A 25886-nucleotide genomic window follows, 5' to 3' on the forward strand; every position below is an offset into this window, starting at 1 on the left:
ACACCACTAGTCACTGACTGCCAGCTGAATAGCACTCATTTATCCCCACTCTTTGCTTCCTGTTAGTCAACCAATCCTCTATCCATGCTAATACTTTACCCTTAATGCCATGCATTCTTATCTTATGCAGTAGCCTCTTGTGCGGCACCTTGTCAAAGGCCTTTTGGAAATCTAGGTACACCACATCCACTGGGTCCCCATTGTCCACCTTGCTCATAATGTCTTCATAGAATTCCAGAAGATTTGTCAAGCATGACCTGCCCTTCATGAACCCATGCTGCGTCTGCCCATCGGGACAATTTCTATCAAGATGCCTTGCTATTTCTTCCTTGATAATAGACTCAAGCATCTTCCCCACTACAGAGGTTAAGCTAACTGGTCTATAATTCTCCATCTTTTATCTACTTCCCTTTTTATATAGTGGCGTCACATTTGCTGTTTTCCAATCTGCTGGGACTGCCCCAGAATCCAGCGAATTTTGGAAAATTACCGCCAGTGCACCTGCTATTTCTCCCGCCATCTCTTTTAGTACCCTGGGATGCATTCCATCAGGGCCAGGAGACTTATCAATCCGTAGCTCCATTAGCTTGCCCAATACTACCTCTTCCGTAATTATGATTGTTTCCAGGTCCTCACCTACCTTCGTCTCTTTGTCTATTACTGGCATGTTATTAGTGCCCTCCACTGTGAAGACCGATACAAAATACCTGTTCAATGCTTCAGCCATTTCATCATATCCCATAACTAAATTCCCCTTCTCATGCTCTAAAGGGCCAACGTTTACTTTAGCCACTCTTTTTCGTTTTATATATTTGTAGAAACTTTTCCTATCTGTCTTTATGTTCTGTGCTAGTTTTTTCTCATGTTCTATCTTACTTTTCCTTATAGCTCTTTTTGTGGCTTTCTGTTGACCTTTAAAGATTTCCCAATCGTCTAGTTTCATGCTGTTTTTGGCCACTTTGTATGCCTTCTCTTTCAATTTGATAGCCTCCCTTATTTCTTTAGACACCCATGGCAGATTACCCCTTTTCTTACAGTCCTTCCTTTTCATTGGAATATACTTTTGGTTTATACTTCCTCAGAGGAAGTTCTGAGGAAGGGTCACCGGACCCGAAACATTAACTCTGATTTTTTTCTTCACAGATGCTGCCAGACCTGCTGAGCTTTTCTAGCATTTTCTGTCTTTGTTCCTGATTTTACAGCATCCACAGTTCTTTCAGTTTTTAGTTGCTTCAGCCACACTGCTTAGAAATCGGAGATGAATATGGGCTATGTACGGAGTTTTTATCACAGAAAATGAGTGACTTTGGTTCAGATCTGAAGTTGCAATGTTAAAAATCTGAATCATGACCTCAACACATACATTTGCACTTTAATGGTGTAAAGGCATCCTTTTATTTTGAAACTGGGGACTGAAATGAGAAAGAACTGTTTTGAAGCCCAGGGATTTACAAGGATAGCCGCATGCTTTGAAAGCAAGGAATTTAAAATTGTGAATTCTGGGTGTGTAGCTGTAGGCTCCAGTGATGTGCAGACAAACTGGAGCTGAGGACTTGTTTATAAGTGAAGCTGATTGGTTTGTGGGCCCGGAACCAATTAACAATGACAAGTGTCTTCTGCCTGCCAACAATAAGGTGATTGGTTATTCATTAGTTGATTATCCTGGGCTGTGAACAAGACAGGAGATTTAGAGAAGCCAGCAGATCTGCAGTCGCCAAAAACTCCCTCTATCTCAGTTCTCTGCAGTAAGCCACTTTAAACCTGAAGAAAACCAGATTAGCTTTCCTTTAGTGCATGCTGTGGGTTGTGATTTTGAATTGAATGAGTCAGAAATCTTACATAAGTAAAACAGCCAATGGTTTCCATTGCAAACCAATGGAAATATTCAGAAAATAAAGGTCAAGGAGAAACCTTCATATCAGCAAGAACTAACACAACGGATCTTGGGAACAAAGACTATGAAACTTGATTCCTTCTGTTCATGTGTTTTTTTTCTATGTTTATGTTTGTCTATCTGAGTGTGTAAGGGGGAGTTTATAAGCTGCTTAGGGTTTTAATTTGTAGAGTTTAATTAAATTAGTTTGTTTACCTGGAGCTACAATCTAATGACCTGAAATAAATAGTGTTTCTCAATCAATACCAAACCCTGTTTGGTCCTGTCCATCAGCCTGGGACTGAAAAATCAGGTAGTTTGGTGTACTTTGTGTATTTTTTTTAAAATGTTTGACTTTTGAGATGATTCCAGAAACAGCTGAGCTTTTATTTCCAATGTGGTACCCAAGTGAGCCACGACAATACAGACTGAGGGCGTTGAGGATCTATATTGCTCCCTGGCAATGGGATAGTGACATAGATCTTACAATCAGACTGGCAACTGCATGTCATCCATATGCCAATTTGGCTCTGGTCATCCACGTTTATTGGGCAGCACAGTAGCTCAGCGGTTAGCACTGCTGCCTCACAGGATGCATGTTCGATTCCGGCCTCGGGTGAATGTCTGTGAAACTTGCACGTTCTCCCCGTGTCTGTGCGGGTTGCCACCAGGTGCTCCAGTTTCCTCCCACAGTTCAAGTTAGGTGGATTGGCTATGCTACATTGTCCGTAGTGTATAGGGATGTGCAGGCAAGGTAGATTAGCCATGGGAAATGCAGGGTTAGGGGGATAAGGTTGGGGACTAGGTCTGGGTGAGATGCTCTTCGGAGGGTTGGTGCAGAATGAATGGGTTGAATGGCCTTTCTCCTAACTGTAGGGATTCTATAATTATCGGCCTAGGGAATTTTCTAAAGAAAAATGACAGCTGAATTCAAAAGGTCAGTGCATATCTGCTGGATCCTTCATTACTGCCAACCAATCTCTTCTAATCAGGCATCGCCCTAGCTCCCAACCCTTTTGATCACCCTCCAAACTCCCCCATGTGGCCTATGATTTCCCACTCCACGGTGCACCAACCATGCGTCCCCAGTAAACAACCTGTGATCTCTGGCATTGCCACCACTGACCACCAGGTCCCACACACCTTCAGTTACTCAGGCCTCCCCATCTCTCTTCCTCCTCTCCACGAGAAGAAGTGACCCTTATTCAGTCACTGCACTTGAAACGTTGACTCTGCCTCTCTCTCCATAGATGCTGCCAAACTTGCTGAATTTCTCCAGCAATTGCTGTTTTCATTTCAGATTTCCAGCATCCGCAGTTCTGTGTCTATTTAAATTTCCTACAAACCCGCAATCCAGACTCTGATTAAACAAAAGAGTCTATATTTTAAATACAGTATGACATTCTTTCAATGAGCAGAAAAGATGGCAAAAGGACAAAGCCACAAGCTATTTGATTCATATGTCTGGAAGCTCTCTGCAGTAGTAATGACCCTAACTGCCAAAGGGAAGTGTCTGGCAGATGGTTTATAGTTCTTTACAAATTATGTTATACATCGCTACAGAGATAGCAGGAACTGCAGATGCTGGAGAATCTGAGATAACAAGGTGCAGAGCTGGATGAACACAGCAGGCTAAGCAGCATCAGTGGAGCAGGAAAGGCTGATGTTTCGGGACTTGACCCTTCTTCAGAAATGGGGGAGGGGAAGGGAGTTCTGAAATAAATAGGGAGAGAGGGGGCGACGGATAGAAGATGGATAGAGGAGAAGATAGGTGGAGAGGAGACAGACAGGTCAAGGAGGCGGGGATGGAGCCAGTAAAGGTGAGTGTAGGTGGGGAGGTAGGGAGGAGATAAGTCAGTCCAGGGAGGACGACAGGTCAAGGGGGCGGGATGAGGTTAGTAGGTAGGAGATGGGGATGCGGCTTGAGGTGGGAGGAGGGGATAGGTGGGAGGAAGGACAGGTTAGGGAGGCGGGGACGAGCTGGGCTGGTTTTGGGATGCGCTAGGGGGAGGGGAGATTTTGAAGCTTGTGAAGTCCACATTGATACCATTGGGCTGCAGGGTTCCCAAGCGGAATATGAGTTGCTGTTCCTGCAACCTTCGGGTGGCATCGTTGTGGCACTGCAGGAGGCCCAGGATGGACATGTCATCTGAGGAATGGGAGGGGGAGTTGAAATGGTTCGCGACTGGGAGGTGCAGTTGTTTAGTGCGAACCGAGCGTAGGTGTTCTGCAAAGCGGTCCCCAAGCCTCCACTTGGTTTCTCTGATGTAGAGGAGGCCACAACGCGAACAGCGGATGCAGTATACCACATTAGCAGATGTGCAGGTGAACATCTGCTTGATGTGGAAATTCTTCTTGGGGCCTAGGATGGGTGTGAGGGGAGAGGTGTAGGGACAGGTGTAGCACTTCCTGCGGTTGCACGGAAAAGTGCCGGGTGAGGTGGGGCTGGAGGGGAGTGTGGAGCGGACAAGGGAGTCGCGGAGAGAGTGGTCCCTCCGGAAAGCAGATAAGGGCGGGGAGGGAAAAATGTCTTTGGTGGTGGGGTCGGATTGCAGATGGCGGAAGTGTTGGAGGATAATGCGTTGTATCCGGAGGTTGGTGGGGTGGTATGTGAGGACGAGTGGGATTCTGTTTTGGTTGTTATTGCGGGGAGGGGGTGTGAGGGATGAGTTGCGGGAAATGCGGGAGACACGGTCGAGGGCGTTCTCGATCACTGAGGGGGGTAGTTGTGGTCCTTGAAAAATGAGGACATCGGGGATGTACGGGAGTGGAATGCCTCATCCTGGGAGCAGATGCGGCGGAGGCGAAGGAATTGGGAATTGGGGATGGCATTTTTGCAGGAAGGTGGGTGGGAGGAGGAGTATTCTAGGTAGCTGTGGGACTCGGTGGGCTTGAAATGGACATCGGTTTCCAGGTGGTTGCCGGAGATGGAGACAGAGAGATCTAGGAAGGAGAGAGAGGTATTGGAGATGGTCCAGGTGAACTTAAGGTTGGGGTGGAAGGTGTTGGTGAAGTGGATGAACTGTTTGAGCTCCTCGTGGGAGCACGAGGCAGCGCCGATACAGTCATCAATGTAATGGAGGAAGAGGTGGGGTTTAGGGCCAGCGTAGGTACAGAAGAGGGATTGTTCCACGTAACCTACAAAGAGGCAGGCATAGCTTGGGCCCATGCGGGTACCCATGGCCACCCCCTTTGTCTGTAGGAAGTGGGAGGAATTGAAAGAGAAGTTGTTGAGGGTGAGGAAGACAGGCCCTCTCCAGAATGCATGTGATTGTCTGCAGTGAGAACAAGTTTCAGGTGATAGCCTTGCCTAGGGATCATATATGCTTATCATCATATCTTAAACTGGAATGATCTCAACTGCACGCTGGACTTGAGAGTAATAATCTCTATTCCTTTCAATTATGCAACTGAATTTCGTGTCTCAAACAGTCAAGGTGGGTTTTTATTCAATAGAAATTCCCTGTTCCCATTTTCTCCCCTGAGCCTTTCATCCCTCTAGTCCTAAGAACAATAATATAAAAACACAGAAACTAGGAGCAGGAGCAGGTCATTTTACATAACCATTTTATAAAATTATGACAAGCATGGATAAGGTGGAAAGCCAAGCTCTTTTTCCTAGGGTAGGGGAGTCCAAAGTTAGAGGGCATAAGTTTAAGGGGGAAAGATTTTAAGAAGTCCTAAGGGGTTAGTTTTTGAAGCAGGAGGATGGAGCGTGTATGGAATGAGCTGCCAGAGGAAATGGTAGAGGTGGGTACAGTTACAACATTTGAAAGGCATTTGGATGAGTTTATGAATAGGAGGGGTTTAAAGGGATAAGGGCCAAATGCTGGCAAATGGGACTAGGTCAGATTGGAATGTCCGATTGGCATGGATGAGTTGGACCAAATGGTCTGTTTCTGTGCTATATAACTCCATGACTCACTTCGGCCATTCAAGCCTGCTCCACCATTCAATATGATCATGGCTGAACATCCAACTCAGTCCTGCTTTCACCTCATACCCTTTGATCCATTTAACGCTAAGAACTATATCAAACTGTGAACAGCCACAGTCTGCCACAGATTAACTACTACAGATATTTCACTGTCTTCAGACTATTCCTTACAAAAGTGCTATATCCAAGCATAGTTTATTTAAACTGACTGTTCAAAGTTGATGCCTGTGCTATAAATAATTTCTTGAATTTCTATTGAATAAAAACCCACCTTGACTGTTTGAGACACGGGATTCAGTTGCATAATTGAAAGGAATAGAGATTATTGCTCCCAAGTCCAGTGTGCAGTTGAGATCATTCCAGTTCAAGGTATGATGCTAAGCATATATGATCCCTGCACAGTTTCTAAGGCAAGGCTATCACCTGAAACTTGTTCTCACTGCAGACAATCACATGCATTCTGGAGAGGGCCTGTCTAGACATAGCCAGGTTTTGTATGTCTTTGAAGTCCTAATAATATTCTGAAGTGCACATAACCATGAAGTGTTAGGATAGTACTCAATGGAATTATGCCATTCTAAATTAGGCTCAGAATAATGAGTCCTGATCCTAACATGGAACACATTGTTCAGCAGCCCAGAAAGAATAGTTGCCTGCTACATACTGGAGTACGGAAAGGTAGGATATTTGGTGCACAATTGTCTTTAGATACAAGGAAATTTTACCACCACATGTAAAATCTTGTGCAAATCAGGGCTGACATGATTGTTTGTTCTCAATTGAGCACAGAAGCATGAGATAGATTTCAGTTTGATCATATATCTTATTTATTAATGAAAGTGCATATATTGTAATTACATCCCTCTGTTTAAAAAGCCACAACGAAAGTATCAGGTGTGTGTTAGACTGAATTTTGCAGTTACTTTCAAATCTGATTTAAGTCATTTCAAATTGTTGATATATTGTATCTTTTCTACTTAATTTGAACTAACTTTTGTATTTTACAGCTAACAATTAGTGGCTGCAAATGTTGGACACCCGGGATCACCTAACTTCTTCTGCGGAACGGAACCCCTCTGCTGTCTAAAGAGTGAACTAAAGAAAGCTCCCAGGCTCACATTGATTCATTGTCTTTTCCTATCATGAACTCAAAAAGTTATTATTTACTGAATGTGTCTTTCAAATTTAAAAAAACTGGCTCTCTCAAACTCTCAATATACAAAATCCAGAATTCAGGATGCATGATTGACTGAACCATCCAGTTTATTTAGGAAGAACTTTCAACTTATCACAGGTCAAACGATGTAACAACAAGCTTCTAAAACAGCAAACAGCTGTTCAACAGACAGAGTTCCACTAGAAAGCTTTTGAATAAGCTTCAAATCATCTAAGCAGTCAAGGTAATTAACAGCAATACCTTGAAAGTAGCAGAAGGACTCCCTATTGTTCCAACTTTGAGTTCACTTGAGAACGGGGGAGGCGATGGTGTAGTGGTATCATCGCTGGAGTGTTAATCCAGAGACCCGGATAACATTTGGGGGTGGCATGGTGGCTCAGTGGTTAGCTCTACTGCCTCACAGGGAATGGGTCTGGGTGGGATGCTCTTCAGAGGGGCAGTGTGGACTTGTTGGGCTGAATGGCCTGTTTCCACACTGTAGGGATTCTATGAATCTATTCTAAACAAAACAAACCTCCTTCAAATTAAATTGCAAGAAGCCCCACAGTTTACTGAGAATCCTCTTCATTACAGACCATTCTTTCAAGTAAAGCATCAACTCATCTAAACAATAACTACAGAACTGCCTCAAAGAAGCTGAGATAATCATAAATTGTCATCATAATGTTTTATCTTCATTTGTTACCAACTTTATATGTGATAGTGTGTGTGATATGAGCGACTGAGATGTTGTGTCTTAAATTACCCGTGTGATAACAAACAATGTATCTTTTTTAAATCCACAAAGAGGCTTGCTGATGGGAATGATTGAATCAGGACCACCTCTCTGAGGCTGAGAAAATACACAGTTCTTACATAGACTAATACATTGACCATGGGCTATGAAAAGGAACATATACATCGTATCCATGACAGTAGGGGTAATAAAACCAGTAGTTGACCTTATAACAGTCACAAGTCAAAGTAAGTTTTAATTACCATCAACTTATCTATGGTAGATAGAGATATGAGGTGAGCGAGCAACAAATGCTGTAACCCCCACAAGAAAAACAAAGGACCTTAAGTCCCCCATCATAATGACATGTGACCCAGAAGGGATTGCACATTTGGTCAAGTACTCCAGAAACTCCCTCCCTCATGGCATTGTGGGTCTATCTACAGAGGGTTTTTTTAATTCACTCACAGGATGACGGCATTGTTTTCTAGGTCAGCATTTATTGCCCATTCCTAATTGTCCAGAGTCACATGTAGGCCAAACCAGGTAAGGATGGCAGTTTCTCCTCAAGGGCATGAGTGAACCAGTTGTTTTTTTCCCCCAGCAATTGGCATTTATGGTCATCATTAGACTCTTAATTCCAAATGTTTATTGAATTCAAATTCCATGGCAGGATTTGAACCTACATCCCCAGTACCTTACCTGGGTATCTAGATTAACAGCCTAGCAATAATACCACTGGGCCATCACCTCTCCTCTCCACGATTAGCTCAGTTGAATCTGTTTCCATCCATACTTCCAGGCAGCACAATCCAAACCTAGGCCATGCAATGTCTGAAAACGTTTCCCCTCATCTCACATTTGCTTCTTTTGCAAAACACTTTAAGTCTGAGCCCTCTGATTCACTATTCTTTTACAAATAAGATCAGTTTCTCCCTATCTATTCTGTCCAGCCTTGTTTTGATTTTGAATACTTCTATCAAATCTCCTCTCAGTCTTCTCCGATCTTACCTCACAACTGAGGTTCACCTCTGAACCACTTCTTGCTAAGGACATCAAGCTTGTCTTTTGGATCTTGTGCTGGATTCCACCAAGCTTGACAATGAAGATGTTTGTGGAACCACTTTATCCTCTTGGCTGCCTGCCTGGCTGCACACATTTTCTCGATTGGCTGTAATAGAACGAGAAAGCTAGAGACATCAGTAAATTGTCAAAATGTCTAACCCTATCCATAGCCTTCTTCCCCTAGTTCATCAGCAAAAGTTTTGTATAGTGTCTTCACCAGCTTAATTTAAGGTGCTGTTTCTGAGATAGACTACAAACTCCTGTTTGACCAACCAATATTGTTCTCTGCGCGGGTAGTGATTAAGAAGGGTGGGCTACCAATTTGGGATATTTAGTCTCTTCTAACTACCAGGAATACCAGGAATTTGACACTATGTTAAAATGTTCAGGAAGTCTTTGCAGACATCACAAGAATTCTGAGAACTTTATATGGAAGAGGTACCAGATAGTTGTCTGTAGTTGGAGCTGATAAGGACTGGAAGGGATGTCCCCACGAACACTGAAGGAAATGGCAGCGGAAATTGTGGAGTCACTGACCATAATTTTCCAGTTATCCTGAGACTTGTTCCCTCTAAGATATGTGGCCATGACGATGCTGGGAAGCACTCTCACATCGATCGGGATGCCAATGAACAGCTTTCACATCTGCTGTGTATGAACTTCTGAAATCAGCAGCAAGGAAATGACAGGGAGGGGTGTGCCAGAGGAATGGAGAATTGCAAATATTATTCCCTTGCTCAAAGAAATAATGTAAAGAGAAGCCCAGCAACTGCAAGTCAATCTAGTGGTGGGGAAGATTCTAAAAATGAATAACTTGGAACAAAAATAATAGACACTCGGACAAAATATGGACTCACTAAGCAAAGTCAGCAGAAGTATGGTGAGAGCAATTCATGGTTAACAAGCTGCCTGAAGTTTTTTGTTAAGGCTAACAATGTTGTGGCATACACAAAGTTTCAGAAAGTATTTGATAAAGCTTGCACAACAGGCTTGTGGGGCAAGTTTAGCTCATGGAAATAAAAGGGACAGTAATTACATGGATACAAAGTCAGGTGAATGACAAGAAACAAACAGTAGCTAATTGACGCTTTCCTGACTGGAGGAAAGTCTGTTGTCAGTTTTGAGACCCTTATTCTTCCTAATCTATGTTAATGATCTAGACTTTGATTTACAGGATACAATTCCAAAGTTGTGAATGATTCAAAACTTGCAAATTTGTGATATGAGAAGGATAGCGTAGAATTTCAAAAGTTTAATGAAATAGATAACAAGTGGCAAATAAAATTCATTGAGAGAAGTGTGAAATAATTTGCTTTGGAAGAACGTGGGCAGTCAATATGAAGTAAAGGGAACAATTATAATTGTATAAATGAAATATTTTAGTCCCTAGTTTAGACTTGAATTTGAGTTTCATTAATGTCAAATTTACACACTCTTCACTAAACTGAACCTTCATTTTGTAATTTTGATATTCCACTGATATTTTTATTTGAGTAAAATCGTATTAAAGTGCAATTCAATATGATCACCGGAAAATATAAATTAGGAGCAGAAAAAGGCCATTCAGCCCTTCAAGCGTGCACTGCTATTCAAAAAGATCATGGCTGATCAGCTTGAGTTCCAAATTCAACATACCCAGATTATTGTGAATACTTACCTCAGTTTACGAAAGCTTTTACAATATTGATTGGCATGAACAGGGTGAGTTTAGAAACCTCTGGTAACATTTATTTATTGAAAAAAAAACAACTAAAAACAATCTGACTGGAGTCCAATTTATCATATTATGTTGAATTCCCTTAGCTTGAACTTATCTTGCCCAAATTGCTCTTATTTAGATTTTTGCACATTCACATAAAATTCATAGATTTAAGGTACGTGAGACGTTATATGCTACTTTTTGCATTTTGCTACAATTTTTAGTTGATTTTCTTATATACAATGCATTCAATACATAATCATCAATTTAATTTAATGCAGAACTCCTTGCTTGATTTGTGCATAAATCTGTCTAAAACCCTGTGAGAGGATTTGTGTCTCTTAACTTTAATCTGATATGTTAGGAGCTATGTAGTAACTTTTAATGTGTTGCATTTTGCCTCACAAGCATGGGAAAGGAATGGCTGGCAGTGAATGGAAAACTAAATGATACTTCTGTAGTCAGCATCTGATTTCTGGAATGGTTGATAATTGTTAACTTTTGATGTTGTGAGCTATTAAATTGGGATTAGCTAGGATTAAATCCTTCACTACAAAGCAAGTTTTACTTCAGAAACACAATCAGAAGTTGCTGGAGAAACTCAGCAGGTTTGGCAACATCTGTAAAGAGAAAGCAGAGTTAACGTTTCGGGCCCAGTGACCCTTCTTCAGAACTGACCTCTTTCTTCAGTTTGATTTTATGACCAACCCTCCTCAGCTAATAAACATCTAACTTCCCAAGACAAGATTACAATGATCAAAGGGACTTTAAGCATCTTTTACCGTCACTAATCATCCTGCCTTTCATGCTATCCAGTGATCAACATGTAGAATTGAAAATTCATGACATCTCCAGAGTATCTTATCATAGGTCTACAGAGTGACACCTCAAAGACTCCAACTCCTTCTGGGATCTAATATGTCCTGGCTTAACACTAGGATTCCACAGGTTTTGTAAGAAATAGAGCTTCCATCGCATACAAGGTAACAAGATGGGATCCACTTCAATGCTACGAACTCCTATGCTTCCACTTCCTCAGGATCAAGGAAGGCATCAAAAGGTTTTAAAATAACGTGACATCTCCTTCCCAGCACTGACAAACAATGCCACATTTTTCAGCCAATGTGTGCCTCTGATATGCAATTAGTGACAACAGCACCCACCATTGGTTACATAGGAGTGAACCTTCACATTAGGCCTGGATGGATAGTGGCAGTTCCCAGCCAGCAGATTTACATTGCCACCCCTAAACTGATTTTCAGTCATTGCGTCTTTAAAGACCACACCTGACTTATGGCACCTTTGGCAGCGTTCTCACCACTGTGCCCAAAAAGATTGCAAGTTCAACTTCCATTTATAGATTTGAGCACAAAATATTTGGGTGAAGCTCTAGTGCAGTACTGAGATGGTGCCACGCTGTCATAGAGGTTGTCTTTTGGGATGACATGTTCCAAGACCCTGTTGGACATTTTAGGTGAATGTAAAGGGCATCATGGGAAGTTACGAAGAAGGGTGTGATGAGAAGGGGGCGTGTGGATTTTATCTCCTGTATCATGACCAACATTCATTCTCATTCATACATCACTGAAAAGCAGATTAGCTGGTCATTTTCCCATGATACGTTGTTAGAGTTTGCTGTATGTAACTTGGTTGGCATGTTTCCTACATTAAGGGCAGCAACAACACTTCAGAAGTTGTTCATTGGGTATAATATGTTTTTGGACATCCTTTGATTGTGAAAAGTGTAAATGAAAGTCTTACTTTCATCTTTTCCAACAATACAAAGCAAGTGAGTATAAATGAGGTGACACATTAATGCGCTCACCAAACATCAACACATAATGCATATGCATTCTCATCCTGGAAATCATAAATAACACCAAAAAGAATGGAAGATTAATCTGCTACTTTTAGTGCTGCTGTTGAGATGCTTGCCTGTCAAGAACAGAAATTCAAACAGATGTTCCAGGCACCAGAAATTATTATATGCACCCTCAATATGCAAAGCACCCCTTAGGAATGGAAAATCACAACATTACCTCCATAATATAAATAGACCAGTAACATTGACTGCTCTGGTCCCATACATAAGAATAGGCACGTGGATAAGGTAAGAAATGGTGAACAAAGGAATGGACTTGTAACCCCAGTAAAATTCAAAGCGTTCTCAAGAGATGGAGGGTAACGTGAAAATGAGGAAGCAAAATAACAGGCATGAGTTGGAAAGTTCACCACCACTTTCTGAAGGGCAGCTGGAGACAGCGAATGAATGCTGGCCCAGCCAGCAAAACCCACAAGTGAATAATAAAAAGAGCAAAACACTATGAAATAACTGCACAGAGGCCAGTATCCCATCACTAAGTCACCCTTTATTTACTTTTGCACAGTACACTGGCTGTGACCAGCCAGCTCGGAGTCAGTCTCCTGAACTGAGAAGATTCTGAATTCCCTGGTTATATTGGTCAGCCAGGGCTTCCTCATTGGCCCAGGTTAACAAATCCAACCAGGGTTCTCATAAGTCAATGAGATCCAATGGGTTCCAATAATTACACATTACAAATACTGGACATGCAAATGCTAATTCTATTTTCTCCACTTTTCTATTCTCTTCTTTTATACCTGAGTTCAGTGTCACAGCATTTTTGGCTAGGTGTCATTTTTTTATGCTACAATCTATGATGTAAATGCTACCTGGGAAAGGGGCATATCACAAATAAAAATTAATCCTGATCCAGTGTCCCAAGAAGAGTCTTATTGGATGCAAAACGATAACTCTGTTTCTCTCACCACTCATGCTGCCAGACTTTCTGAGCCTCTTCAGCACTTTCTGTTTTTATTTCAGATCTCCAGCACCTGCAGTCATTTCAAACATCACCAAGTGGAGCATGTGGAGACCAAGTGCAAGTATCCAGAATCTAGAGCATCAGAGCCGCCTGCCTCATCCAAAATTACCTGCCCCAACTTGTGGCGGAGTCTGCAGATCCAGAATCGGACTATTCAACCACTGCAGAACCCGCCATCACCTACATCCCCTCCACCCCCCAGAGTGGAAACAAGTCATCCTCGACCCTGAGATACTGCCAAGGAAGAAGACGTTGCTTTTATTAATCTTGATCTTGTCCAGTGTAATTTTCAACAAGTGTCACCATTTAACAATCAGAGGAAAATATTTCTTTGTGCACTTTGCATAACAAAAGTGTTCTTTCAACAAGTTTACAATTTTGAAATATGTCGTGCACAGATGATATCGGTCCCCCCGACCCTCCTCCAGGGGAAGTAATCCTGCTTGAATATTCATCTCCTATCCCAGTCAAGGGGAAAGAGCTTCAAAGGCAGCACTCCTAATATCTACTATCTCCCTTTGAATTGTCTTTATGAAGTTAACCTTGGAGAACGGATTGAACCCTTCAATTGAGTTTATAATTTGAATCCCTGTTTGTACATTGTTCACAAAATCTCACTCTAGCCTGAAACAAAGATTCAAGCCGTTGCCTATTCTCAGACCAATGCCACTAACAATAATTGACAAGTAATAAAAGCTTAGATTGACCTTTCCTCTTAACTTTTCCTTTCATGGAAGGGGTAAACTCTGTGTTTTGCACAATGCGAATTGTCGGCCTGAACATACACTCAGTGTACAATTGGTGCTCTGATACACATGTATCCAGTTTCAGCCAGATTTCAGTCCATCTTGCAATTTCAAGTGGCTGGTTGAGTAATTTTTGTTTCAAGAAAGACCCATTAACAAAAACAGCTGATCCACTCACCAATGAAGAATAAAAACACCAGAGAGTTGGTACTACACTGACTCCCACAGGAAAAGGGAAACAGGACTAACATCTGCCTCCTTCTTTCAGCATCATGGCTTTTCCCCTATAACCAGAACCTGCCTCAGGTTATTGCAGGACCTGTCTGCTTGGGGGACATAGCATTGCTGGGAACACGAGGCACTCCTGTCAAAACCAGGTATCGCAGTTATTTTTATACCCTATTAGTGTATTAAATTTGTCTATTGGCAAGCTGTTTGAAGTTGTGGCACACCCTCTCACACAGCATTGTAACGTGAACAGGAAGGAGAGAAAGTATCACTTTACAGCAACTTGAAACAACCACAAAAATGTTTCCAGTAAGGATGTTGATGCTGTACATGCAAGAACCTCAGTACCTTGATAAGTCATATGATCATAAGAAATAGGAACAGGAGTAGGCTGTTCGGCCCCTCGAGCCTGGTCCACCATTCAATAGGATCATGGCTGATCTGACATTCCTCACATCCACTTTCCTGCCCTTTCCCCATAACCCTTGATTCTCCAACTGACCAAGAATCTACCTATCTCACCTCAAATACACACAAAGACTCTGCCGTCAAAGCTTTCGGTGACAAGGTGTTCCAAATACTCTCAACCCGCTGAGAGAAGAAATTCCTCCTCATCTCAGTCTTCAATTTATACCCTTTTATTCTGAGATTATGCCCTCTATTCTGAGACTCTCCCATGAGTGGAAACATCCTCACAACATTTACCCTGTCAAGCCCCTTACGAATCTATATGTGTCAAGGAGATCACCTCATTCTTCTAAATTCTAGTGAGTAGTATCTCAATCTGTTTAGCATTTGTTCATAAGACAGTCCCTCCATCCCAGGGATCGTTGGGTGGCGAACTTCTGATAGCTGTTCAAGACTTGTGCTTGCAAGTTTAAAAATATGTCCTCTTGTGCAATTGTCTCAGTATAATAGGAAGAAAACATTTTTCAAACCTGTTACAGAGATAGTAGGAAGAGGGATTGTTCCACGTATCCTACAAAGAGGCAGGTATAGCTTGGGACCATGAGAGGAATTGCAAGACAAAGGGGGTGGCCATGGGTACCCGCATGGGCCCAAGTTTTGCTTGCCTTTTTGTAGGATATGTGGAACAATCCCTCTTCTGAAGCTACACTAACCCTATCCCCCACCTCTTCCTCCGTTACTTTGATGACTGTATCGGCGCCGCCTCGTGCTCCCATGAGGAGCTTGAACAGTTCATCCACTTCACTAACACCTTCCACCCCAACCTTAAGTTCACCTGGAACATTTCCGACACCTCTCTCTCCTTCCTGGACCTCTCTATTTCCATCTCTGGCAACCACCTGGAAACCGATATCTATTTCAAGACTACCGACTCCCACAGCTACCTAGAGTACACCTCCACTCACTCACCTTCCTGCAAAAAGGCCATCCCCTATTACCAATTCCTTCACCTCCGCCGCATCTGCTCCCAGGATGAGGCATTCCACTCCTGGACATCTCAGATGTCCTCATTTGTCAAGGACCGCAACTTCCCCTCCACAGTGGTCAAAAACACCCTCGACCATGTCTCTTGCATTTCCCGCAACTCATCCCTCACACCCCCTCCCCGCAATAACAACGAAAACAGAATCCCCCTCGTCCTCACGTACCACCCCACCAACCTCCGGATCCAACGCATCATCCTCCGACATTTCCGCCATCTGCAATCCGACCCCACCACCAAAGACATTTTTCCCTCCCCACCCTTATCTGCTTTCCGGAGGGACCACTCTCTCCGGGACTCCCTTGTCCGCTCCACACTCCCCTCCAGCGCCACCACACCCGGCACTTTTCCATGCAACCGCAGGAAGTGCTACACCTGCCCCTACACCTCCTCCCTCACCCCCATCCCAGGCCCTAAAAAGACCTTCCACATCAAACAGATGTTCACCTGCACATCTGCTAACGTGGTATACTGTATCCGTTGTTCCTGTTGTGGCCTCCTCTACATCGGGGAAACCAAGCGAAGGCTTAGGGACCGCTTTGTGGAACACTACGATCGGTTTGCAACAAACAACTGCACGTCCCAGTCGTGAACCACTTCAACTCCCCCTCCCACTCCTCGAACGACATGTCCATCCTGGGCCTCCTGCAGTGCCACAATGATGCCACCTGAAGGTTGCAGGAACAGCAACTCATATTTCACTTGGGAACCCTGCAGCCCAATGGTATCAATGTGGACTTCACAAGCTTCAAAATCTCTCCTCCCCCGAACCTATCCCAAAACCTGCCCAGCTCGTACCCACCTCCCTAACCTGTCCTCCCAACTATCCAGTCCTCCCACCTCAAGCCCCACCCCCTTCTCCTACCTACTAGCCTCATCCCGCCTCCTTGACCTGTCTGTCCTCCCTGGACCGAACTATCCTCTCCCTAACTCATCTTTACTTGCTCCAACCCCGCCTCCTTGACCTGTTTGTCACCTCTCCACCTATCTTCTCCTTTATCCATCTTCTATCCGCCTTCCCCTTTCTCCCTATTTATTTCAGAATCCCCTTCCCCTCCCCCATTTCTGAAGAAGGGTCTAGACCCGAAAGTCAGCCTTCCTGCTCCTCTGATGCTGCTTGGCCTGCTGTGTTCATCCAGCTCTACATCTTGTTATCTCAGTTATTATGGTCATCTTTTAACCAAACCCTGCTCCATTAGTAGGTAATTACAGAAAGTCCAGTTCACTTCCTTCTTGTCTCAGAAGTTGCGGATGCAAGGACTCTCAAAGTTAAAATCCAACAAAGCACTTGTCTTCATTCCAGTTGGCCAGATAATTAAACATTCACATCCATTGTTGCCCTTTCAATGCTAATTGACCAACGCACGGTCTACTTTTGTTTTGAAGTTTCTGTTTGCGTTCCAGAATTTGCAGAGATTTTCTTTTGAATAGCTCAATTTTCCATCTGTTTTGTTGATTATGGCTAATCCTCCTGAGTTGACCTGGAATTTCCAGGAATTAAAGCTTTAATCTCCTAGACAACACTGCAAGCAACCTGGCAGAAAATTTTCAGGAGCATGGAAAAGAGGTTTTATTCGTTAGTTTGTGTTACATGTTCGTTAAGATGAGGGAGAAAATCTGTTTTTCCTGGCTGAGCAACTGGGGCTTGGAAATGATGTGATGGAACATTCTATGTCCAAACACAGTTGATGGCCCATACCAATGACATATAGCACCAATCTGTTGCACTGAAAGATTAGACAAGCTTATAACTTCCTGGAACAGTGGGAGGATCGCTACTCTGAGCTCAAAGCTGCAGGTTCAAGTGTCACTTCAGTACTTTGATGGCAGAGAAGGTGTGTTCACAAAACAGCCATTCAGGTGATAGAATCCAGCATGGCAACAGGCCTTTCAATCCAACCAGTCCGTACCGAACATAATCCCGAACTAAACCAGTCCCACCTGCCTGCTCCTGGTCCATATCCCTCCAAACCTTTCCTATTCATGTACTTATCTAAATATCTTTTAAATGCTGTAATTGCACCCACATCCACCACTTCGTCAGGAAGTTCATTCCAAACTTGTAAAGTTTATAAATCCTTCCTGAAGTCAGGTATTAAGCAAAGGAAATTTTGCTGGTCAGCAGTATCTGTACATTTAAATGCATTTTTAAATCAGGAAGCACTGTAAAAGACATCATCAAACCACTGGAAGTCCATGGTTGCCAATGGACTTAAGGCATGGTGCTTGAAACATAGCATATAGGGGCAGTGTTGTCCATTGAGTATGTTCTGCCATTCAATATGATCACACTGATCCTCAAGTCAGTACCCTGTCCCTACTAGAGTAGGTGTACTTAAAACCATGCAGAGTGCCATCATTAGCATGATGAATATCTTGAATACTGATGGCCTCAATGTGCAGCTTTACAATGTGATTTCCAGTAGAGTTACTGGGGTTAAATGCATTATTTTCATATTGGATGACCAGGGAGTTGATGGCCCATTGGTATTAATTATTGTTTGACTATTAATCAAAAGAGTCCAGGAGATGTTCTGGGAACAAGGACATGAACCCTACCACAGCAGGTGTGAAGTTTCAATTCAATTAAAAAAATCTGAAACTAACAGTCCAATTATGACCATGAATCTGTTGCCACGGAAAAGTCCATGTGGTTCACTCACGTCCTTTAGGATTATAGAATCCATACGGTATGAAAGCAGGCCATTCAGCCTGCACCAACCCTCTGGGAAGCATCCCCCACAACTAATCCACCTAGCCTGCACATCTTTGGACTGTGGGAGAAAATCCATCAGACACAAGGAGAACATGCAAACCCCACACAGACAGTTACCCAAGACTGGAAGTGAACCCAGGTTCCAGGTTCTATGTGCTGTGAGGTAGTAGCGCTAAATACTGAACCACCATACTACCCCTAGGGTTAGCCTTCTTAGGGAAGGAAATCTATGGTTTTTACCTGGTCTGGCCTACACGTGACTCCAGACCCACAGCAGCAGAAACTGAAATTGCTGGAAAAGGTATTTAACCTGCAGCAATGTTGTTGACTCTTAACTGCTCTTGTGGCAATAAATGCCCAGCAATGCCCACATCCAGGGGATGAATACAAAAGTATATTTTCAAAAATATACTTTATTTATAAAAATACCTTTATATACATATATAGACACGAGAGCAGTTAGTTTCTGTGCAGTCTTTGTGTATTGAGAACAAACATTGAAGTATGCCCCTCCTGACAGTTCCAACAAAACCCAAAGGCATTACTTTCTTACGCAACATATTATTTGCATACATTTGAGCGACGGGGAGGGTCCGATCATCGAAAGGACCCCCATTGTAGAATATAAAAATATATACTTCAAACCAAGCCATCACTCCCAACCGGGAAAGTCACAGCTGCAACCGTTATTTTACTGAAATTTAAATTTAATATACATTGGGGGACGAATTCACTATCGCTGTAACCATAGTGAAGGTCTCAATAAGACTCCTCCTCCTTCGCTGATGCAATTGCTGGTGCTTCTTGTATCAGCTACAATAGTCCAACAAATAGTGCCATTTACTATAAAATAATAATATTTATAAATGTACTTTTCAATGCATTGTTTTATGAATTGGCTCTGTACGGTAGGGGATGTTGGAGAGGCACGCTGGCTCAGTGGTTAGACCTACTACCTCACAGCACGGGGGAGTAGGGTTCGATCCTACCCTCCTGCTACCATCTGTGCGGAGTTTGTATATTCTCCCTGTGTCTGCGTGGGTTTCCTCCCACAGCCCAAAGATATGTGGATTGGCTAGGCTAAACGTGGGGGTTATAGCGGAGGGGGAGTGGGTCGGTGTGGACGTTTTTGGGCTAAATGGCCTGTTTCCACACGGTAGGAATACTATAAAAACCTACCAACTCCAAACAATCGTTTAATATTTGCACTTTCGTGTTTCATTTTTTTTTGTCCAAGGGATTGTCGAAGAGAGTGACTCTCCTGGCAATGGGGAAGTAAAGTAAGGAGTGGTCGCAGGCGGGAGTCACGGTGATGCACGAATTCCTGGCATCGATTGTTCATAAGTAAAGGCAGGATTAAAGTGGTCACTACAGTCTTTGACGAGAAAATTAATTGGGATTCCAGAAATTTTTTTTTAAAAAAAACAGATAGCATTGTCACTGACAAAGAAACATATATGTATTGTGAGGCTCTAACTGGATCGTCAAAAAAATTATACATTCGCTGTTATCCCGGTTACTTACGTGATAAATTTTAAATTCTACCCATTCAGCATCCTGCTGCTTGCATTTTGCTGCCTGGTTAAACAAAAGGGACTTTTGAGAACAAGTGCCTGTATTTAAAGGGGAGGTTTGTGATCCTTAGTCGCTCTGGCCACATTAATGTGAAATGTTTTCTCTCCCTGGCTCTCGGAGAAAACCATTTCCTCGGCTTTGTTCAATGCAATTTCCAGTCTACATGCTCCGGTCACATAACTTCCATTATCGTATCTTCGAGGCTGGGTTTTAAGGAGGAGATTTGATACGGATGTCTGTTTTCATAAGTTACGTTGCTACAACATTTTATGAACAAGGGCAGGAAACACAGAAAAGACACATGGAAGATTTCTGTCAATTTTAAACCTCAAAATAATTTCACTAATATATTGTATTCACTAATATAATGTCTGAATTCAGATGTAATCGTTTCACGGTGATCGTTGTAAGGTTTTGTTTACAAACATTAAAATTATACATCTTCCATTCACAATTGGAGACGGGTTCTTAGTAATGAGGAAATGACAATAGCTCCTCCCTGAATCTGATGCAATTCCCCAAATACTTCTTATACCCAGCTAGAAAGAACGTCTCTCACAGTGCAGACGAGACACGCACCGGAGTAACATCGCTTGTTCGGATTTTCCCTTAGCCTTTTAACATACGATTGTAAATATATACATAGATTTCAACTGGACGAGCATTAAAATCTAGCTATCTGAGAATTAACGCAGACCTTGAAATAAGTCGAACTCCTATCGCTGTGATATTTTGGAGCCAAAATAGCGACCGACTGCTTGGTGAAGAGATTTGAATTGTAACTGAAGAAGCAATAAACGCCTTATCGAGGTCTGGAAGGTAAGATATGTGTGAGCTATTGTTAGTGTAACCAATTGGCTAAATGTATCATCCTGCAAATGACTTGATGCATTGTTACCTTTAACGCGCGGACTTGTCTCCTATTGCATCAGCGTTTCACACACACAGCATAAATATATGTATTGCGATTAGTCAGTCGGAAGAATAGGTTGATGTAATAGCTGGCGGTGCCGCCTTCTCATTTTCTGGCATTTTACACTTAACATAAAAAATGAGATTGTTATTCGTGTGTTTTTTATGGTTTTCAAATGATATTACCATTTTATCTATGCAGTGTCTGAATCTGATCTTTTTTGGGTTCCTCCGTATTTTCGACTTTGTCTCCCTAAGTCATTTGGCGCTTTAATCAGCTAGGCGAAAGGAAATTGTATTCTTGTTGCATCCTCATGACTCACTCGAACACCACCCAACCTTCCCGCGGGGATTGGGAGATCGTTCCTTAGGATGTTGTAGTGATCCCGAGTTAGATTTGTAGAGTCACATAGAGGGGCCACGAACAATAAAAGGAACCTAAAATGAAGGGTGAGAGATAAGCAGTTGCAAATGAAGACCTCAAGTATCAGGAAGACAGAACTGGGAGGCTTTGGTGCATCATATTTCTCCAGTGAATGAGATCTGGCTAAATTAATGTCGTGCACAAGCTGATCCTCGGTTTGAATGAGAGTAAATCTATGTCCAGTCTTCTCTGCTGCTGTGTTTACATTGTGTTACACTGCTCCGAAAACCCAGCACGTTGTTACTATTCAGTATTTTTCCATTCGGTTTGCCTCTGCCCGTTGTGAGCCATGTGAGGTGAGACAATTAAGGAGGAGATTCTGCTGGTTACTTGGATATTGATGTTTCATTATTTCCTTAGGGACCACAAGGACAAAGCACAGGCAGAAGGAGCATCGTCTCCCTGGGAAGAAGGGATAGGTGGCATATAAATTGCCAACGACAACTGCAGAGAGACAGATAAATACAACATTAGAAGTGCTTCAGAAAACCCACCATGACTATAACGGAGATGAACAAATTTAACATTAGTCCTGATGACGACAGCAGCAGCACGAACAGCAATGAATACAACTACCCAGCAAATACTACCACGAAAAAGGTTCCGATTAGCAGGTGAGGCAGGGCTGCTAATCTCTCATAATGAGAGATGTCATTGTATGCTGGGGACTCTGCTTCGAAGAAAATTATTTGCAACACAAATTTACTTTGTGCTACCTTTACTGCATTGAAATGGGAGCCCATCACAAGGCTTAATTAATAATTCAAATGTCTCAACTCGTGAGTTGATGCATTAAAGATTAATGATTTACATTTAGTGGAAGAGTACTGGTGAATCATTCCTGTATAACGCCACAATTTCTTTTATCTTTGCAGTCAGTATGTTGATATGGATGCAGAAAGTCAAAATTTTCTGCCAAATTTGTACTATGGAAAAAAGAAATTTGAAGAAGAATATGTAAGTGTTCTATACTCTGTTTACCATCCTTTTTTAGAAATCAGTTGTTGAGATTCTGATGTATTTGAAAACATACTGCTGCAGAGCAGCTGTGACTGTTTTATTCTTTTATTTCTCCAGAGGGCTGGGAATACTTCGTTTGGCATTTCTGCATTTAACCTCAGCAACGCAATCATGGGCAGCGGAATTCTTGGCCTGGCATATGCCATGGCTAACACTGGAATTGCACTTTTTGTGTAAGTGTTTGAAATACGACAAAACAAAAAGCACGTGCTTTGTAAGATGCAGTTCTTAACCTGCTGACACTGCAGTGCAGCAATGACTGCAGCAGAACCTAATGCAGTGTTTTACTGTGAGCCTTACCTACCATATGACTCCTCCCCCAGGCATTGAATTGACTAAAGTGGGATTTTAAATGCCACAATCTTTTAAAATCATGAGATTTTAATATACAGCCAGGTTTGCCATTTTTGATAACACTTAAAATCTTATTACAGATGACTAACACTAGCAGCAACAATCGAGAGTTTCATATAGGAATGTGAGCTATGATACATTTTGGCACAGAATTAGTAGCTTTCCACATTTAGAGGAAAAAATGCTAATAACAGCTTCCACATGATTAACAATGAACCAACAATTCAATTTGTAGGTGCAGTTACACATTAAAACTTCAGATTATAATAAATGGGAAAGTTAGAACATGATTTTCTGCTTGACTTTATCTTCAGCCATTCTGTATGTATGATAGTTTTAATATTTTAAATCATCCTGAAAAGCGATCTTAGCACGTAAAGTTATCACAAAAACAATGAGTGATAGATGCATCTTGAGTATGTTGGGAGGAGTGGACATTAGAAGCATGGGACAGTTCAGCATCGATCAGTTGTCCAGTCAGTTCAAGACAGTAAGACCATAAGAAATAGGAACAGGCTAAATCATTCGGCCCCTTGAACCTGCTGTGTCATTCCTTAGGATCGTGGCTAAACTGATTAATCATTTATAAATGGAATTCAGGATGGCTTCCTTCTGATTATAACAGTGAGTTATTAAAGAAAATCTTGAGTAATTGCACAAGACAGGATGACAGTGCTTTCTTGAAGGTGCGGTAGGGATGTTTACAAACAAAGCATTCAGCAGTAACTGGTTGGAATCGGTTGGATAGATGAATGGAATTAGATCTTTAAGCCTGTTTTAAGAAGGTCAGACTTGTGGAATGTGTTGTGACGTCTTAATGGTCATATGTTGGATTACATTGTAAAACTAGATTTTATCGTATGATTGTAGGTAGCCAAAAGGCAACATGTGAAAACATACAGACTGTAGTATGGCAAAACAATGACTTGTTTTGATATCTTTCTACTGATATAAATTACATTGTTTAGAATGCCCTCCATATATTAACTTAACAAACATTTGAAATATTTAGCTTGGAGTGACTAATCTAAATAAGGATGAGTTTCTTTTTATGAATGAAGAGAGTATATTATGGACCTTCTAAGCCATCTGTGGCCATCTCAGATCTTTCACTTAGTAAGATTACTCATGTTGATATAATATCAAAAGTACTACTTCAACTACAAAGCAATTCATCAGTGAAAATATCAACATTTTCTTAACTATGAAGCACATCTATGTTCAATTGTGCATTGTTAAAATTCAGACATGGTTCATGCTAATGCCATGCTAATGTGCCAAGATTCAGTCTGAATTTAGCAAATGAGGGTTCTGTTCCTGAACTGTGATATAAGAAAATACCTTACTGGGTTTACTTAGATGTGCATGGTAACTTTTTAAACTTGGATTTTTCTTTTGAAAGCCAATTGCCTTTTAAGGATGTCTGTTGCCCAATACGATAATGTGTTTATTTTGAAATGCAACACAAACAACGCAACAAAGTAGGGTTAATGTATCTTAAGAATGAAGTCAAAGGGAGGTACCCAGTTGCTTATGCTGGTATAACATTATCATGAATAGTTACTGTAATGATCATAAGAATCTTTTAAAACTTCAAACAAAAGATTGAGTTTAATTTTATTTATATAACACTTGCCATTGGGGGAAAAAACATGTGACATCGGCTGCAGAGACAATGGATTGCACTTTATTCCAAAAGGAGCTATTTGTTGTTTAACTGTAGCATCAATTAATTCATATTATCTGCTACTCTGAGAAATGGATCTTCAATGGATTAGAGCAGTGCATATTTAAAATTACTACATACAGGGAAGTGATTGTGAAGAAGAATCCCTTGTATGTGAAACTCAACCTGAAACTGATAGTCAGCTTTATGCTGAAACCTTTAAAATCAAACAGATACCATTTCTGATGTTAACCATAATAGTAAAATACGCAGTGAATCCAGCTTTTTAAGCTATTCATAATCACTACAGTTTAAGTTTTTTTATTGTCTTAAATTAATATTGTGGACCCCAAACAGGTTTCAAACCAGATAACCAATTTGCTTTTCAAGCTCCATGGTCACAAATTGACAATCACTTTATTGCATTAAAATTAAATTTGTTAATAATACAGCCAGGTATTTTGATTCTATTGTAAATTAAACTCCAACCACTATTTAAGGAGGTTTCACTATGTTGTTTATGTTTCAATTCATCTTATTTAAATATGTTATAAACATTTTAATTACAATATGCCTTTCTTTCTTTTCCAGGATCCTTTTGAGTGCTGTAGCAATATTTTCATTATATTCCATACATCTTTTATTGAAGACTGCAAAAGAAGGAGGTAATGGATATGCTTTTTCTCAAATGAGACATCTAATCAACACTTATTTTTATCAACATTTTCCTTTACCTTATCTTATTATATGTTTCATTTTGTTTAGGTTCACTGGTCTATGAACAGCTGGGACTCAGAGCATTTGGGTTGCCTGGGAAATTGGCAGCATCGATTTCAATCACAATGCAGAACTTTGGAGGTAAAATTCTTGTGCCTCCCTCAATTAGCATTTTATTCATTTAAAAAGGACAACTTCCTCACTAACGTCTACTTATTCCAACATGAGCACTTTTAGATTAAACATCACAGCGTAGAGAGTCTATAATTTTTGCTTTGTTTCTTTTCCCCCTGTTCATTTTCTGACTACAGCTACATCAAGCTACCTCTACATAGTGAAATACGAGCTACCAATAGTCATTCAAGCTTTCCTGGGACTTGAGGAAAACACTGGGTATGTTGAATGAGTTGATTAATAATGTTAGGCACACTTTGGCATCTCCTTTTTAATTCAGAACTTTTCAAGAAATAAGTCTTTTCAGTAACTCCCTTACCTACTCATAATTATCATGACAGTTAAAAGTCTACATCACATAATGAGAAAAACCATGTAGGCTTGGATTTGAATGCAAAGTTGACAGTAATCTGTCTTCAAAATTTAGCTCAGACAATTGCTTTGTGTCAGTTCCTTGGGAAAGTACAATGCTTCACTTGACCCAATATGAGTATCTTGATAACAAGGTGCAGGGCTGGATGAACACAGCAGGCTAAACAGCATCATAGGAGCAGAAAGGCTGACGTTTCGGGCCTGGACCCTTCATCAGAAAATG

At 41.6% G+C, this 25886-nt stretch overlaps 1 protein-coding gene and 1 long non-coding RNA gene across 3 annotated transcripts in view; one reads left to right on the forward strand and one right to left on the reverse strand.

Moving 5' to 3' along the window:
* Positions 1-20259, reverse strand: part of LOC125485329 — a 92228-nt gene extending 71969 nt beyond the window's left edge. For both annotated transcript variants that reach the window (XR_007264081.1, XR_007264080.1), the window contains exons 1-2: positions 19974-20259; positions 8714-8873 (exon numbers count right to left, since the gene is read on the reverse strand). This is a non-coding gene — a long non-coding RNA (uncharacterized LOC125485329). The remainder of the gene's footprint in view (positions 1-8713; positions 8874-19973) is intronic.
* Positions 20260-20494: 235 nt separating this feature from the next.
* On the forward strand, positions 20495-25786 carry LOC125485328 (sodium-coupled neutral amino acid transporter 2-like). The gene is made up of 7 exons (XM_048607615.1): positions 20495-20843; positions 21721-21974; positions 22236-22317; positions 22438-22553; positions 24992-25065; positions 25166-25258; positions 25429-25786. The coding sequence occupies exons 2-7, from the start codon at positions 21856-21858 to the stop codon at positions 25521-25523; spliced, it is 579 nt and encodes a 192-aa protein (XP_048463572.1). The 5' UTR covers positions 20495-20843; positions 21721-21855; the 3' UTR covers positions 25524-25786.
* The last annotated feature ends 100 nt before the right edge of the window (positions 25787-25886 follow it).

This window comes from Rhincodon typus, chromosome 18, assembly GCF_021869965.1.
Source record: "Rhincodon typus isolate 14 chromosome 18, sRhiTyp1.1, whole genome shotgun sequence".
Classification (NCBI taxonomy): Eukaryota; Metazoa; Chordata; class Chondrichthyes; order Orectolobiformes; family Rhincodontidae; genus Rhincodon; species Rhincodon typus.

Excerpts from the sequence above, each read along its gene's own strand:
- LOC125485328 (XM_048607615.1), top strand. The coding sequence starts at position 21,856 with ATGACTATAACGGAGATGAACAAATTTAACATTAGTCCTGATGACGAC. Across the intron at positions 21,975-22,235 it reads AAAAAGGTTCCGATTAGCAG|TCAGTATGTTGATATGGATG; the intron begins GTGAGGCAGGGC and ends TTATCTTTGCAG. Across the intron at positions 25,259-25,428 it reads CACAATGCAGAACTTTGGAG|CTACATCAAGCTACCTCTAC; the intron begins GTAAAATTCTTG and ends TTCTGACTACAG.